Source organism: Ischnura elegans, chromosome 5 (genome assembly GCF_921293095.1).
Source record: "Ischnura elegans chromosome 5, ioIscEleg1.1, whole genome shotgun sequence".
Taxonomy (NCBI): Eukaryota; Metazoa; Arthropoda; class Insecta; order Odonata; family Coenagrionidae; genus Ischnura; species Ischnura elegans.
In genome coordinates, this window is record NC_060250.1 from 90,196,315 (window position 1) to 90,209,989 (window position 13,675).

A 13,675-nucleotide genomic window follows, 5' to 3' on the forward strand; every position below is an offset into this window, starting at 1 on the left:
GTTTCTTTCAAATTTTGTGCATTAAATGACCCTTGATAGTTATGAAATTATTATGTATTTGCAGAGCTTTAAACTTTCAAAAAGTTACTGCGCACTGAAGCTGAGAATTTTTCAAATGAAAACGTCTCTGTCTCAAATTTAGGATTATTCCCCTTGACTACTTTCTTCATGAAAAATATACTATGTAGTTAGCTATTTTTGGAGTTACTACAGAGAGAAGATGATTAATTAGCTATTGCAGCCATGAAGGGAATTACAATGGATTAAATTCCAATGGAATTGATTTAACTAGACCATAAGCATTTATTCCGTGTTTAAAAGGTCTGAAGTTAAATTTCATTAGCTTTTAATAATATTTCAAACAGAGTTATGTCTGTTACCTTTCAACGTGGGGACTTGGCTGATGGTCGTAGCGCCTACTGCGACGAGTGGTGAGCCAAGCCCAAACCCCATGTCCATTTGAAGTTTGGGGCTGGGTCGTGGTGGGTGGAGTAGATGGTGGTAGGGACAAGCAACTGACGGCAGAGGCACGTGAGTATGTTTGTCCTTTATTTGCATCATCTCCATGAACATCAGAACCTCCGACATTGTTCCCATTTCCTTCAGGAGAACCTCCAACTGTGCGGCAGAGTGAGCAAACCCCTGGCAGAAGACAAAAGTGAACTATTTCTTAGTTATGCATCTCAATAACACTGAGGATTATTACACACTTGCCCTGGCAATAACTTAATTCTTATGTAATTTTTCATTGTAATTATCTCTTAACCCTTGTAAATGCCATTCAGTTAATGTATTTGTAATTATGGCATATTTTTCATTTTCTTAACCCTTTCACTGCTGCTGAAAACCTACCCCTCACATGCGGCAAAAGTGCTGAGCGCATAGCGGGGAGGAAGAAAACGTTCACAGCAGCCTGTCATGCGAACGTACCTGCAGGTACGTTCACGGCAGTGAAAGGGTTAAACATTGAAGCATGCAGTTTTAATTCCATAATTTTTTATTAGTCCATTCTTTATAGGAGGCGGAATGTAATCCTTGGAATTTAATCTTTAATTATCAAAAATTTTCAATCTCGCTAAAATTTTATGGGATGTAGTTGTAATCGTATACCCTCCAAAAGAACCCCTTGAGTTCGTCTACTTAGGGGGAAACCTGGACTAACTTACAGCTTTTAATTTAATTCTAACTGGCCTTCTATTATGGTGAGCATATTTATTGAAAGCTTACCTCTTGATCTGATGTCCTTCAGCCGGCTGAAATAGAATGAAAAGAATCTGTTAGTGAAAGTAGTTTCATCTATCATTTATTCAACACTTGCAAATGAAATTAAGTACTTACTTGCGGCATTGGATTACTGTGACCATTATTATTGCACCAATTACTGCTGACACTATGGATACGATGATGAGAGCTAATACCCATCCAAACTCTTGCGGTGTATCTGCAAATGAACAAATGAAAATCAGTGCTTTCACACCTAAATGCATGCGAGCTGTATACACTTAATTTTTTAAACAAAATCACAATTAACAGATAGCTCTGCTCCCAAAGGGTGTTCTATTTCCTGGCATCGGATCCCAGTGGTTTTCAGTTTAGTGATGCTGAACTTAAGCTTATGCAATGGACAACAGCTTTCCATTCACCGTAATTTCTATCCAAGGCAACATTTCCATTCCTATAGCATTAATTAGATTCTTTAGTAGGGGCGTAAATCTCCTCCCTCCATCGAAGAATAAGATATTTTAGAATTTAAGGGCATGGAACTAAATTTTGTAAGTGAGAGAATTGCCCTCGCGAAAGAAATCGTTCTAGTCAGTTTATTAAATCTCTTCTTCTAAAAGAAAACAGAAAAATGAAATAATTTTTTACACTTAAGCGGCAGGAAGTTTTTCCTTCAGAAATAAGGGAGTTATTTTTCTCAACTGTGGCAGAAAAGAGACAACCATTTACCAGAAATCTCGAATGTTTCTCATTCCGATTTCATATAAGCACTGGCTTCCCAGCCATATTATCACCGTTCCCAGGATAAGTTTTTGTAACCGCCAAAACATTGGCCATTAGACCGAATTTTTATTATTTCCACTTTAGACTAAATTCAACGAGACGTAATTGAGACATATTCGTAATACTGCAGTATTATTGAATCAAATATAGTACTACGATCATGGTGAAAATCCATTGCCTCTCAAAAAGGAGAGCAGAGTTTCTTGCAACTTGAAAAAATATATGGATAGTCTAATCGAGAGAGAAATCAGAAATAAACGCTAACAGCGAAAAAAATAATTAAGAATTCGCGGGGGCAATTTCTACAGTCATTTGTCACCGTACTTAACTGCGAATGGAGCGTCTTTTCGGAGACGTAAAATTGGTTTGAGTCAGTGAAGTTTCGGAGATTATTTTTGTATACTTGATTAGTATAATTCTATCATGCGTTGTAAACTTCTGGTGTGTGATAGTATTATGCGAATGAAACGAATGTGCTGCCAGTGAACGCGAAATCTTTGCCATTTGCATCGTTTTGATGACTGTGATTGATCTTGCCGTCCTCCTGTTTGATGGCCCATTGGATTAGACTGAGAGTGACCAAGTTTGTTGGGACATCGCCTGTAAACAAAAAGATAGCGTATTCTTCAGGTAAGGATTCATCTAGAACCCTCATTCAATGTATTCTGCTTGCATACCCTTATATTGTCTCATCTTCCAAGGGCCCAAATATTGCGTTTGAACCTTGCGGGCATCGGTTCTGTGATGTGTTAACCATTGGGGGGAGGGGCACGGGTTCACGTGTCCCCTCCCATCCCACACAATCAAAAAATTGCCAAATTTTTGTATACGGTTATAATTACGTTCGTTTTATTTTGTGTATTACGGTGCATCAATAATTTAATTTCATATTAATAACTTCATATCAAAATAAAGAATATACAATCAATGATATAATTTCGTTCAAGAAATGTTATATTTTGTTTTTAATCTCAAGTATGAGAAGATCGTTTGCCTGTCAGACCCTTGTGGCCCCCCAGATAAAAATCCTGTATCCGCCCGTGGTGTTAATCATTGTTTAACCTGCAATTAGTGAAGCGAATAATCCATGCCATTTTAAATGGTAGGTTACTGTTATGCTGTACTAAAATTTCGGCATTTAATGCTTTGAACACCTTGATGGTGAAAATGACTGGCTGGAGTAGGTAAATTTATCTCTTAAGGGTTAGGCATGATCACGAAACTTGCGAGCTGCTTTTTGAAGAGAGATGGATCTCATTTCCGATCATCAAGCAAATTTACTCCGGCTTGATCTGATTGGCAGTGCAGGATTTACGTCCAAGTTACACAGCATATAGCGTAGGGCCTACACTTTCTTGTAGGAGCTTGACTGAAAGTCGTATTTGGTTCTCACATATCTCTCGAATATCTGGACTTCTAAAGGGCCCCGTATCTGAAATAGCTTAGGGCAGGCATGTAATCAGGAGAGGGCTTAGGGGCTCCAGTTCCCCTTGAAATGTCTACCTTTGCAGCGACTGCCCACCATACATTCGCCAAGGAGACGGCTTGCCGAGGGTCACTTTTAATCTCACTTTCAGTAAACTATTTAAATTTGATTGATATCAGGGTCTCAGATTCGAGATTTTCTCAGAATAGGATAATATTAACAACTTACACGAGAGTTAAAAATTTTCAAAAAATTGTGCGAATTTCGGAAAAAAATCTACGGAGACAAATATAAATAACTTATTTTTTTATAATTTGTATTTATTTATTTTTAGTCTCTAAATATATCTATAATAACTGGGGAAATTTCAGCATAAACAATTTCAGCGACATGCGAGCGAAATGTACTGCGTATTTAAGTGAAATTTATAATTTTCCTACGCATGAAATTACCAGATGAGGAAACACGCATGCCACGCAAATCCCTCCCTGAAGCAAATTGTGGCTACGGGACTCATCAAGGCTCCCGGTCACCTCGGCCGAAAACTACACCGCAGACGTCTGGTATAATTCGTCTGATTCGTCTGCCTCTGTTATTCTATCCACATCAGTGGCGCCGACTCCAAGAGACCTGAGGGGGCCCGAGCCCCCTCAAAAATTCGTTATGGTTGTTAGGAAAAATATATGTCAGGCTTGTCGATTTTCCCGAAGTGTCCAGATATTGAGATTCGAGTTATCAATGTTTTAATGATGATCATATGACTATTCTAAAATGATTAAAAAACTTAAAACTCACTACTTATAAAATTTCCCGGGGCAAGATCCCCGGTTTGGGCCCCCCTAATATTTTTTGTAAGTCGGCATCCTTGATCCACGTAGCATTTTAAGGGTTATTTATGTATAAGCAGTGATAATTAAAATAAGCGAAGCAATTTTTCATTTATCATTTTTCACGCTGCAATATTGACCGCGGAAAAACACTAGTTTCGGTAAAATTAGCTGCCTGCCACGGCGTGTATGACGACCAAGTCCAAATTCGTGTGCACTTTGCCCGGGCGTACTTATCGGACACCCTCGCAGAGTACAAATTTAAGCGCGGTGGTGGTCCTCACCGTTGAGCGCCGTTCCGTTGGCCCTGGTGCCGTCGAGGAAGAGCAGAAGGTCGCCCTCGACGTCGTTGCCCTCCTGCCACGCCCAGCCGCACAGGTCGCAGGGGGCCTCGTCGGGGATGTCGAGGAAGGCGGGCCGGGGCGGCGGGGGCGGGAAGGGCGCCACGAACAGGTCGCCCCCGTACTCGGGCAGCAGGAAGGCAGCCGCCTCCTCCGACAGCGTGTCCTCCACCGCCGCACCAGACCACCACTCGTCCTCCTCCTCGGCCCAAGAGCTGCGCAGGAAGGTCTCGTTCGGGAACGCAGTCGGAATCTACAAACAAGAGGGGAAGGAAGAATTGAGGATTAGAGGAGCAGTTTCGGAGTCGTTTACTCAGAATTGCAGTCCATTCATGGGCGTACCCAGCGAGGGGCAAGGGGGGGGGGGCAGCTTACCCCCCCTAGAAGCAAAAATTGCAGAAGTCTTTAAGAAAAATAAGTCCTGAATTGAAACGAAAGTATTCAACAAATTTTCTTTAAACCCATGAAAAATGATATGTAATACTATAAGATATGTAATTAAAATAAAACTATTTTTCAAGGAAATAATCTCATAAACTAATGTCACAACTTGGCTTGCCCCACCCCTATACCATAGCTTGCCCCCCCCCCCCCAGTTATGATCCTGGGTACGCCCTTGAATCCATTCGAAGAATATGCAGTTGACGGAAGGGATGGATAAGAGCGAAAGTTGCCGCTCACCTATCTTGAGTTGCTGACGTCAATTTGACCACTCTTCTAACCACTCCAAAATATTAGTGATGCTGTAGAGCGCCAACAAATTCTTACGTAATGTTCACCCAGCATGCAAAGAAATACGGCACAGCCAATTTCGGTTAAGCACCCGTAAAATTATTTGTGTGTGGTGTTGTACTTATTTACCAAATTTTAAATAGCTAAAAAATGTTGGAATCATCAGATCGTATCCGTACTGCTAAATTAGTCACATTATAGTGTTGACTTCTTTAAGTAACCAGCCTATCGCCCTGGAGGTGGTTTACAGGGTATTAAGGCCGTTTTACACGGTACACGGGATTGCGCAATCTGACGTACGTGCGAAGGCGCAATCAAAATTGCGTCGTGTAAAGCGGTGAATTGCTAGAACACATGAGAGAATGCGTGGATGCGAGACGGCAAAATAGCCCATGTTCTAATTTCGTTCATGCATTCGCGCAATTCCACGCCATTTTAGAAATAAATGCAGCTCTAACCTGCGCAATTCCGTGCCCCGTGTAAAACGGCCTTTATGTAAATGTAGAGTTATATAGGTAATTAAAAGTGCTTTTGCCTGCATCATATGTTGCTAAAATTCGCTTCATCCTCCTAATAATAAGTTCCTAATAATCGCAATAGGGTAGTTTCCTTCATCAAAGAAACCGAAAGGCATTGATTGCGATTTGTTACCCACAATTACTGTATTCATAATATACAAATTATTTCGTTTTAGAAATACCGGTTTAGACGAATGGCAATGGTCCATTTTTATCCTCATTTGAAAAGGGCCAGATTGGCGCCCATGCGATGCCACTCCACGTGACGTCACAGGGACCTAGTTTCTATAGGAGAAGATAGGAGTTATACATCGTCTGAGATTACCAATGCATGCATGAGGCGCAGAGCTCAGGGAAACATGTCTTAATAATCACCTATTAAAACTGGCTAAGGTCGGAAAGTTTTCTTCGTTTGATAAGGTATTAATAAACCTTTTTTAAGCCAAGCGCTACCAGCCAGCACGGTACTCAGCTACCCGCTAGCATCCTGTGTCCTATCAGCGCTCAGAGCCTCGATCAAGGTCACCTCACAAGGCGGGAGGGGGGACCAGAAATGCGTCGCACGGACTTTTTCCCATCATTCCTACTTACGCGTCGCGTTTTCGCGCGCTTGAAAATTTTCACTTTTCATTTAATCGCGAAAAATAGATATCGTCATTTAAAAATCTAAAAGCGTGAAATACGTACTCCAGGAGTAATAATCTTCCGATATAGGCAATAAAAAATAATAGGAAACCACCCTATTCAAAATTTAGTTAAGATTCAAAATCCCGACTCCCCCAAGAAAAAGTGGGGATGTACGTAACTAGTAGACACTGTTCAACACCCAATTTAGGTGATTGCCACAATTTATATCCCTTTTTTAGGTAAGCTGTCGTTAAAGCAACACAAGCCTCGGGTTCGGAGGACTAGCCATTTCCACAATCTTTAAAATAATTTGGAACTGAATGCTACTGCAGATACGGTAATTAACTTTTTCTGTGAAACTTTTATGCGGTGATTAAGCTGATTTGTCATCCCTTTTCACTGATCCTGGAAATTGCTATTCCAAGGTTTTTGACGTTGGTGGGTGGAGTTGATCACTACGTATGCGCGGACTCCCCTTTTGTATTCACTCGTGCGTTGGCACATTCGCTGCTCATTTATGTAATTTTGACCCTACATCTGTTCTTGCGTCCACCTGCGCAAGGTTACAACTTGGCCTCGATCGGTAGCAGGGTCAAAATTCTGCCGGTAATATCATCAAGACAAATTCATTATCGAAGTGCCAAAAGATTTGTTGTTGTTATAATTGAGTGGAGAGCTGCGACAAACTTGTATTCGCATTGCTGACTGTTGGTGATGATGATTACCGCCATCAATTAGACTGATTCTTGCCTCCCTGGTAGGTAATGACTAAATGACAATTTTTTCTAGTGGCAGTATTTCATTAGGAAACCACAGCATATCCCTATTTTTTCTCTACCTCTCTATATATCCGTTGTGTTGCAACGCTTCCTACCGTTGAATTTATTTCTCCGCATTCAAAGATGGTGAAGATACGGCGACTCCGTGTATATCCCTCTCTTTTGATCCTATCTTCCCTTCTAGTTCTTTACTGCCGAGTTCGGATTTCATTGCTGCCACCTGGTCTTTATGAGGACTGTAGATTTGCTGTTCTCATTAAAATATCTTCTATTTGCTCCTTAATATTTCCTCTCTCTCCTGCTCCAGTCCACATGTTTGTCAGTTTCTACCTCAGAGTCTGTTAAAACTACAGCTTTATTATCCTTTCCCAATGTCCTCTCTAAAAATGACCTCTGAGCGAAAGTAATAGCACACAAGTCCTGACTAAATCAAACGTATTTCACTTTTTCTTCAACCCCGGGGTAGGGTAGTTTCCTTCATCAAAGAAAACGAAAGGCTTTGATTGCGATTCGTTACCCACCATTAGTGTATTCATAATATACAAATTATTTGGTTTTAGAAATACCGGTTTAGACGAATGGCAGTGGTCAAATGCCTACATGAGGCACAGAGCTCAGGGAAACATGTCTTAATTATCACCTATGAAAACTGGCTGAGGTCGGAAAGTTTTCCTCGTTTGATAAGGTATTAATAATCCTTATTTAAGCCAAGCGCTACCAGCCAGCAGGGTACTCTGCTACCTGCTAGCATCCTGCGTCGTATCAGCGCTCAAAGCCTCGCCCCTAGTCACCTCACTTGCGACAGCGGGAACCACAACGACGTCACACGGAGATTTCCCAGCATTCATACTTACCCGTCGCGTTTTCGCGCGCTTGAAAATTTTCACTTTTCATTTAATCGCGAAAAATAGATTTTTTTCATCATCAGATCATTTAAAAATCTAAAAGCGTGAAATACGTACTCCAGGAGTAATAATCTTTCGATTTAGGCAATACAAAAATAATAGGAAACCACCCTATTCCTCTGTCCAACGATAAATTCTTATTCCTATGATGCTCATGTTAGCATCCTCGAAACTTATGTTCGTCTCAATAAGTTTCCTGTAATTTTGATTCGATTAGGTCCTATAATTAAGGTCCTTGATAGTATTGATTTTTGTTGATCAGTTTTCTTGGTGCATATTTTTGGTACAATGGAAGAATTTTCTCTGTAAATCATACATTAATGAAAGGCTGGTTGGTTGCGAACAAATGAATAGTGAAGGCATTCCCTTACTGTGGTCTGCCGACTCCTTCATAGGGGATCACAGTAGCCTGGTCTAATGAACTTAATTATAAATATCAAATAAAGTCTGTGTGGTGACCTTTTAGATAAACTGATTGACTACAGAGCAAATGATCCCAGGTTTAAATCCCGTGGGAAGACTTCAGGCCCTCCAATCCGAAATTATTGAGGTGAGGAGGGACTCTTTAAGTACAGTTCATGCTTTGAAATTAACTTAATTACTTGATGGGAGAGAAGTTAGTCTTAATCATGGGTATGCTGTACCCTCGCCTATCCTAGCCAACTTTGATAGAAGTTTTGAGTGAGAGTTATAGAACCCAATGTAAAACGCTAAGTGCTGTTTTTGGTGTGAAGTAAATAAATATGAGTGAAAATTTAAGTTAGGCTAATAACGTAGCTTAAATTGTGCGAATAAAATTAATGATTGTAGCATTTGTTTTAAAAATGGAGATTTTGTTTAGTGCTGAGTAGCCCTAACTTTTTCGTTTTACGCCATAAGCACCCTCAAGTCGCAGGTCACTCTATTTTATTCCCCGTTAAGAGGAATGAAAGATAATTAGAGAGTCCCCGAGTTCCTAAAGCATACAAAAAAGTAATTTCAAAACTTGAGGGAAATGACATGACTGGCTGCATGGCATGCAAAGAGTGCCGATCCCAAAATGGGTGTCTGATATGTCCAGATATTTCCATTCGGGCCGGGCTCATATCTGGCCACTTTTGATGGTCTCAGTAATTGCTCTTTTGACGGTCGGATTCTCATTAGCAAGCCGGCAACTTCTGAGTCATGCCCTCTTCATTTTCTTCATGCGAGAGTTCCCGGAACTCTCACCACTCCATGAAACTAGCCCGTCTTCATCTCTTACACAGTGGCTTACGACGGACAATGCGCCGTCGTTAAAGTTATTTCTTCTTGCTGACGGAATATCGAACGAAGCTTTGAGATGTTCTTCCCGCTTTTACGACGGGAAACGATGTTTTCTGTTGGAATTTTCTTTCTGTGGGCTGTTTTACATACGATTTTGGTATGTCTTTGACTCCAGGGTGAGGGAAATGATCTATTGGTCGTCATTCACTTTTTACTGCCGAGCATGCCGATTTTTAGTTCCTCTTCGATGAAATAGGGAATGGATGTCTAATTAATGACCATTGAAACTACCTAACTAGCCTCTATTTTTTCTTCTTTTAGTTTGCATTTATTGTTGGGCTTTGTTGCGAGGAGGAATTTTTATTGTTCCTGTAATTTTTTTTAAGTATCGAGGATACTCGGTTGTCAATTGAATAAATTTGACAATTCTCCGGAAAGTCATTGAAGCCATTGTTCTAGCAGCATGAGTACGATGCTTTTTTATCTTTATCATTATTAATTTTCCATGTTGTATCGAATCCGAATCGTATCTGTAAGTTATGTAGTCAATTTTTCTCACTTTGAATTTATTACAAATGCTAAAGAGGATAGAGTTAGCTATAACTAAATAATGACTTTAATTATAATTTACAATATGCTAATATGCTCCAGCATCCACCATACAGTCCGGACCTGTCACCGTCTGGCTGACATCTGTTTGGCCCCATGAAGAAATTCCTGGCTGGTCAACACTTTGCTACAGATGCTGAAGTGAAATCAGCAATCCGCAGATGGCTATTCTCCCAGCAAACGGACTTCTACGAACAAGGCATATTGAAACTGGAACCACGAAGATGAATAGCAACAATAAATACTGGGAGAAATGTGTTGAGAAAATTCGTGACTATGAAGTGAAGTAGGTCAAAAATATGAGTTAATTTGTGATATTTTTGGTTGTGGTACATATTAAAGTTTTTGGGAAAAATTATTGCGGCTTACTTTCCGGTCTGCCCTAGCAATTTAGTTTATCTTTAGGAGAAAATTTTGGAGGGAAAAATACTAGTGGAATGCAGAGATGGCGTATGTTAGGTGGTGTGTTTTGGAATGAACAGCACAGATAAATTGTAATATTTAGCCGCATTCAACAAGTGATTAAGGTGACAGCATCATCAGTTTCATCGGTATCAACCGATAAAATGTTACCAGCTATTGCTATAATATAACATCTTACAAGCTTGAGGCTCATTTGGACATAATGTTGATGTGATCGTTTTAGAGTTTTGCGAACCCTCCAAGCCAACTTCCTCGGTGTCGTCTAAATTATTATTTATCATAACTCCTAATATACCTACTTTCTTGAGGCTAGTTTTATTTTATATCTGGGCGGAAGACCGTGAACTGTACGAACGTTTTTTTTTCTGTTTGAATGCTGGAGTGAATTAATTTTCCCATTCATTACCGATGCTTCAACGAGTCCTTAGTCTGATTAAATATGCGTGGTCATAACTTTCAACTAACTCCAGGTTGAGGTGTATTGTGCTTGACGTATATTGGATGCCACATAAAACTGTTCCCTCGCTCGCTAAAATCTGAACGCTCTTGCCACGACTTTTTGCCCAGGAAATTACGTATTTAAGGGTGGTCTCGATAAATCTGCAAGATGCGACACTGCTTCGATGAATTCTCTCATTTACGGGTGATCCCGGCCGTGTTGGAATCGGCTCGCCTTTTGTGTGCCGTAAATTAGGCCGATACCTTTTCGGTCCACCTCCGGTGTTTCCTCGTCGGGACGTCGACCCGACCCGAACGGAAAAGCATTCGTCTATATGTGATGCCTGTGGAAGAAAAACTGGTCTCGATCGGTCTCTTAATGTGGATCATTTTGCGAGTCGAGTCTGTTCAAATAATTCGAAGTTTTGCGGTCAGTTGCAGCCGCCGAGGCGGCTCTTGTGCTTCATGACGCATAATTCTTGTAATTTTCAATCGGTTCGCGGGCTCTTTATTTTCGATCGGTAGATGTGGGTACGTAATTTGAGAGCTGATTGAGTTAACCGCGGGTAGGCTTCTCGTGCCTCGTCATTGAAATATGGAGTCTTCGGGAGGGAATTCGACTGGAATCGGTGTGTGTGTGTGTGCCTTCGTGCATGAACGGTTCGAGTTTAGGGTACCGTTTTCCGTCATTACGTGCATGAATGGATTTCACCGTCGGAGCTGGGATTGTTTCCCTTGCCTGGGCAGGATAAGTTCTCAGTTTTGTGAAAGATATAACCGCGATGTTTAATGAGGGTATCGGGTATATAATATATTTCAGGCGGGTGAAGATCTATGCAAGTTTAGGCTTTTTTATTGTTGATTAAGACACCCCACGATATATTATGTTAAAATGAATGTAAAATCAAAAACGAATAAGAAGTACTCCTATATGTCTAAGCTGCGGGCTGTAGTCAGTTTAAGCGCTAATAATTGTCCTCTTTCGGTAGAAGGGGTCCCAGGTCTACGTATTACGATAATGCCGCACCTGATTGATGATAATGCCCTATTTATCGGTGATAAACTCTTCTCATTTAGATTACCTTCCCAATCTTATGAAAATCGAGCTGTATTCTTTAATTTGAAGCTTAAAATCATTTGGAAAATTAAAAAAAAATTACTCGAGAAAATTTCCAAATTATTCAAAGTGTGATATTCCACCATATCATGCCTGATATGCTGTTTATGTATCTTTATCTCCTTGCTGTCCAAGGTGGCAAATATTAATACCTTCAGGTACTCAGCGCTCTACCTAATGAGCCCCCACGGTCCCCTTTACGATATATATGCCGGTTATTATTTTCGCTATAAAGTCACAGCTTTAAATCTAAAAATAAACTTGTACAATCCGATGGTTAATATGGTTCTTGGACCATATTCAGAATCTCTTTGTCAATGTAACCCATCAATTCCTTAGTAAAATGGCTAATATTGTATCTATAATGGAGGTTTTTTTTAGATAGATTGAAAGGGAGTTGGCCTTACAGTGAATTGAAGAAGGTAGCGCTGGAAGGAAAGGGACTCTCCCAGATCACTTCTTTAGTACTCCATGGAAACCTACCTTAATCGGTAGAATAATGTAATAATAATAATGGAGGTTTGAAAAGAGCGAATAATTTGTATCGTTTTAGAATTGGATTGATATTATCGAAATATCCTGGGTTCGAATCCGAGAAAGGTGTCAATTAGTTGGGACGATGAAATTTCTGGGAACCGTAACTCCGTGGGAAACTTCCTGTATATGAAGGGTAGGAGGGGCTATCGCCACTTCCTCCGCCACGAATGGGTGGCTTCCCGGCACCTTGCGCGTTACATCTATGCTATGAGAAATCCCTACTATTCGTGTTGATCACAGTGTTGGTGAGATTTTCTACCCATCTCTCCCGTAGTCGTACGCTAAGTTCTCTGTAAAGGCCATTTTACTTCAAAATCAAAAAATTGTTTTTTTTGTACGCATTTCTAATTCTGTAATTGTGCATTTTTCTTTTATTGCTTTACTTTATCAGTGGAAGCGCAAGGATGATACCCGTCATGAAGGGAAAATCCAGGGCTAGGTAACACCGAATGACCTAATGTAGTTTTACTGTTATTTCCAACATTAATTTCGATCCCTGCCATTGTCCTGTCGCGTCGGTTCCCTTTGGACCTGACCGCCTAATGTCACGATCATCACCTTTTAATGTCCGTATTTGGAAAATTTAATATTATATCTATATTGAATTTAGAATTTTTATCTATAGTTTTCCTCCGGATATCTCATATCTCCGGTTATTACATATTCATCATCATTATTACTGGCGCTTAAAAGGAATTTAAATCTTCCCTGGTGTATTAAACCCTTTTCTGAATAATAAATGATCCCAACCTCAAAAAATACGTTTTATTATTGGTGCTCAAGCTAGTAAATTTATAAATTCCCTCATTTTGGGTATTTATGAATTTACCAGTCAATGGCTATTTATATAGTCTTCTCTTCGGGAATGTTTCCTGGATATCATCACTAGTGATAAATTATCTTAACTTAAATAAAAAGTTTAACTTTTCCTGGTGAATAACATTCTAGTATTTCTCTCGGACTCTACAACACAGTAGCGGATATAAAAAAAAAAAAAACTCGGGGTGCAAAAGATATCTTGAGTTACTTTACTTTTATTCCAATAAAAAATAATCAAGTCACATGCAGAGTTTGAGAAAATTTTAGTTAAATTTATTACACACGCATACAAGAAAATGCCATCTTATGATTTAAAAATTTATAATTG

General features: G+C 40.0%; 1 protein-coding gene across 1 annotated transcript in view; it reads right to left on the reverse strand.

The window, feature by feature from the left end:
- Positions 1-13,675, reverse strand: part of LOC124159243 — a 438,003-nt gene that overhangs the window by 1,966 nt on the left and 422,362 nt on the right. The window contains exons 3-6 of the mRNA XM_046534918.1: positions 4,542-4,851; positions 1,339-1,441; positions 1,228-1,253; positions 381-642 (exon numbers count right to left, since the gene is read on the reverse strand). Coding sequence (XP_046390874.1) covers positions 381-642; positions 1,228-1,253; positions 1,339-1,441; positions 4,542-4,851 — 701 coding nt within the window. The remainder of the gene's footprint in view (positions 1-380; positions 643-1,227; positions 1,254-1,338; positions 1,442-4,541; positions 4,852-13,675) is intronic.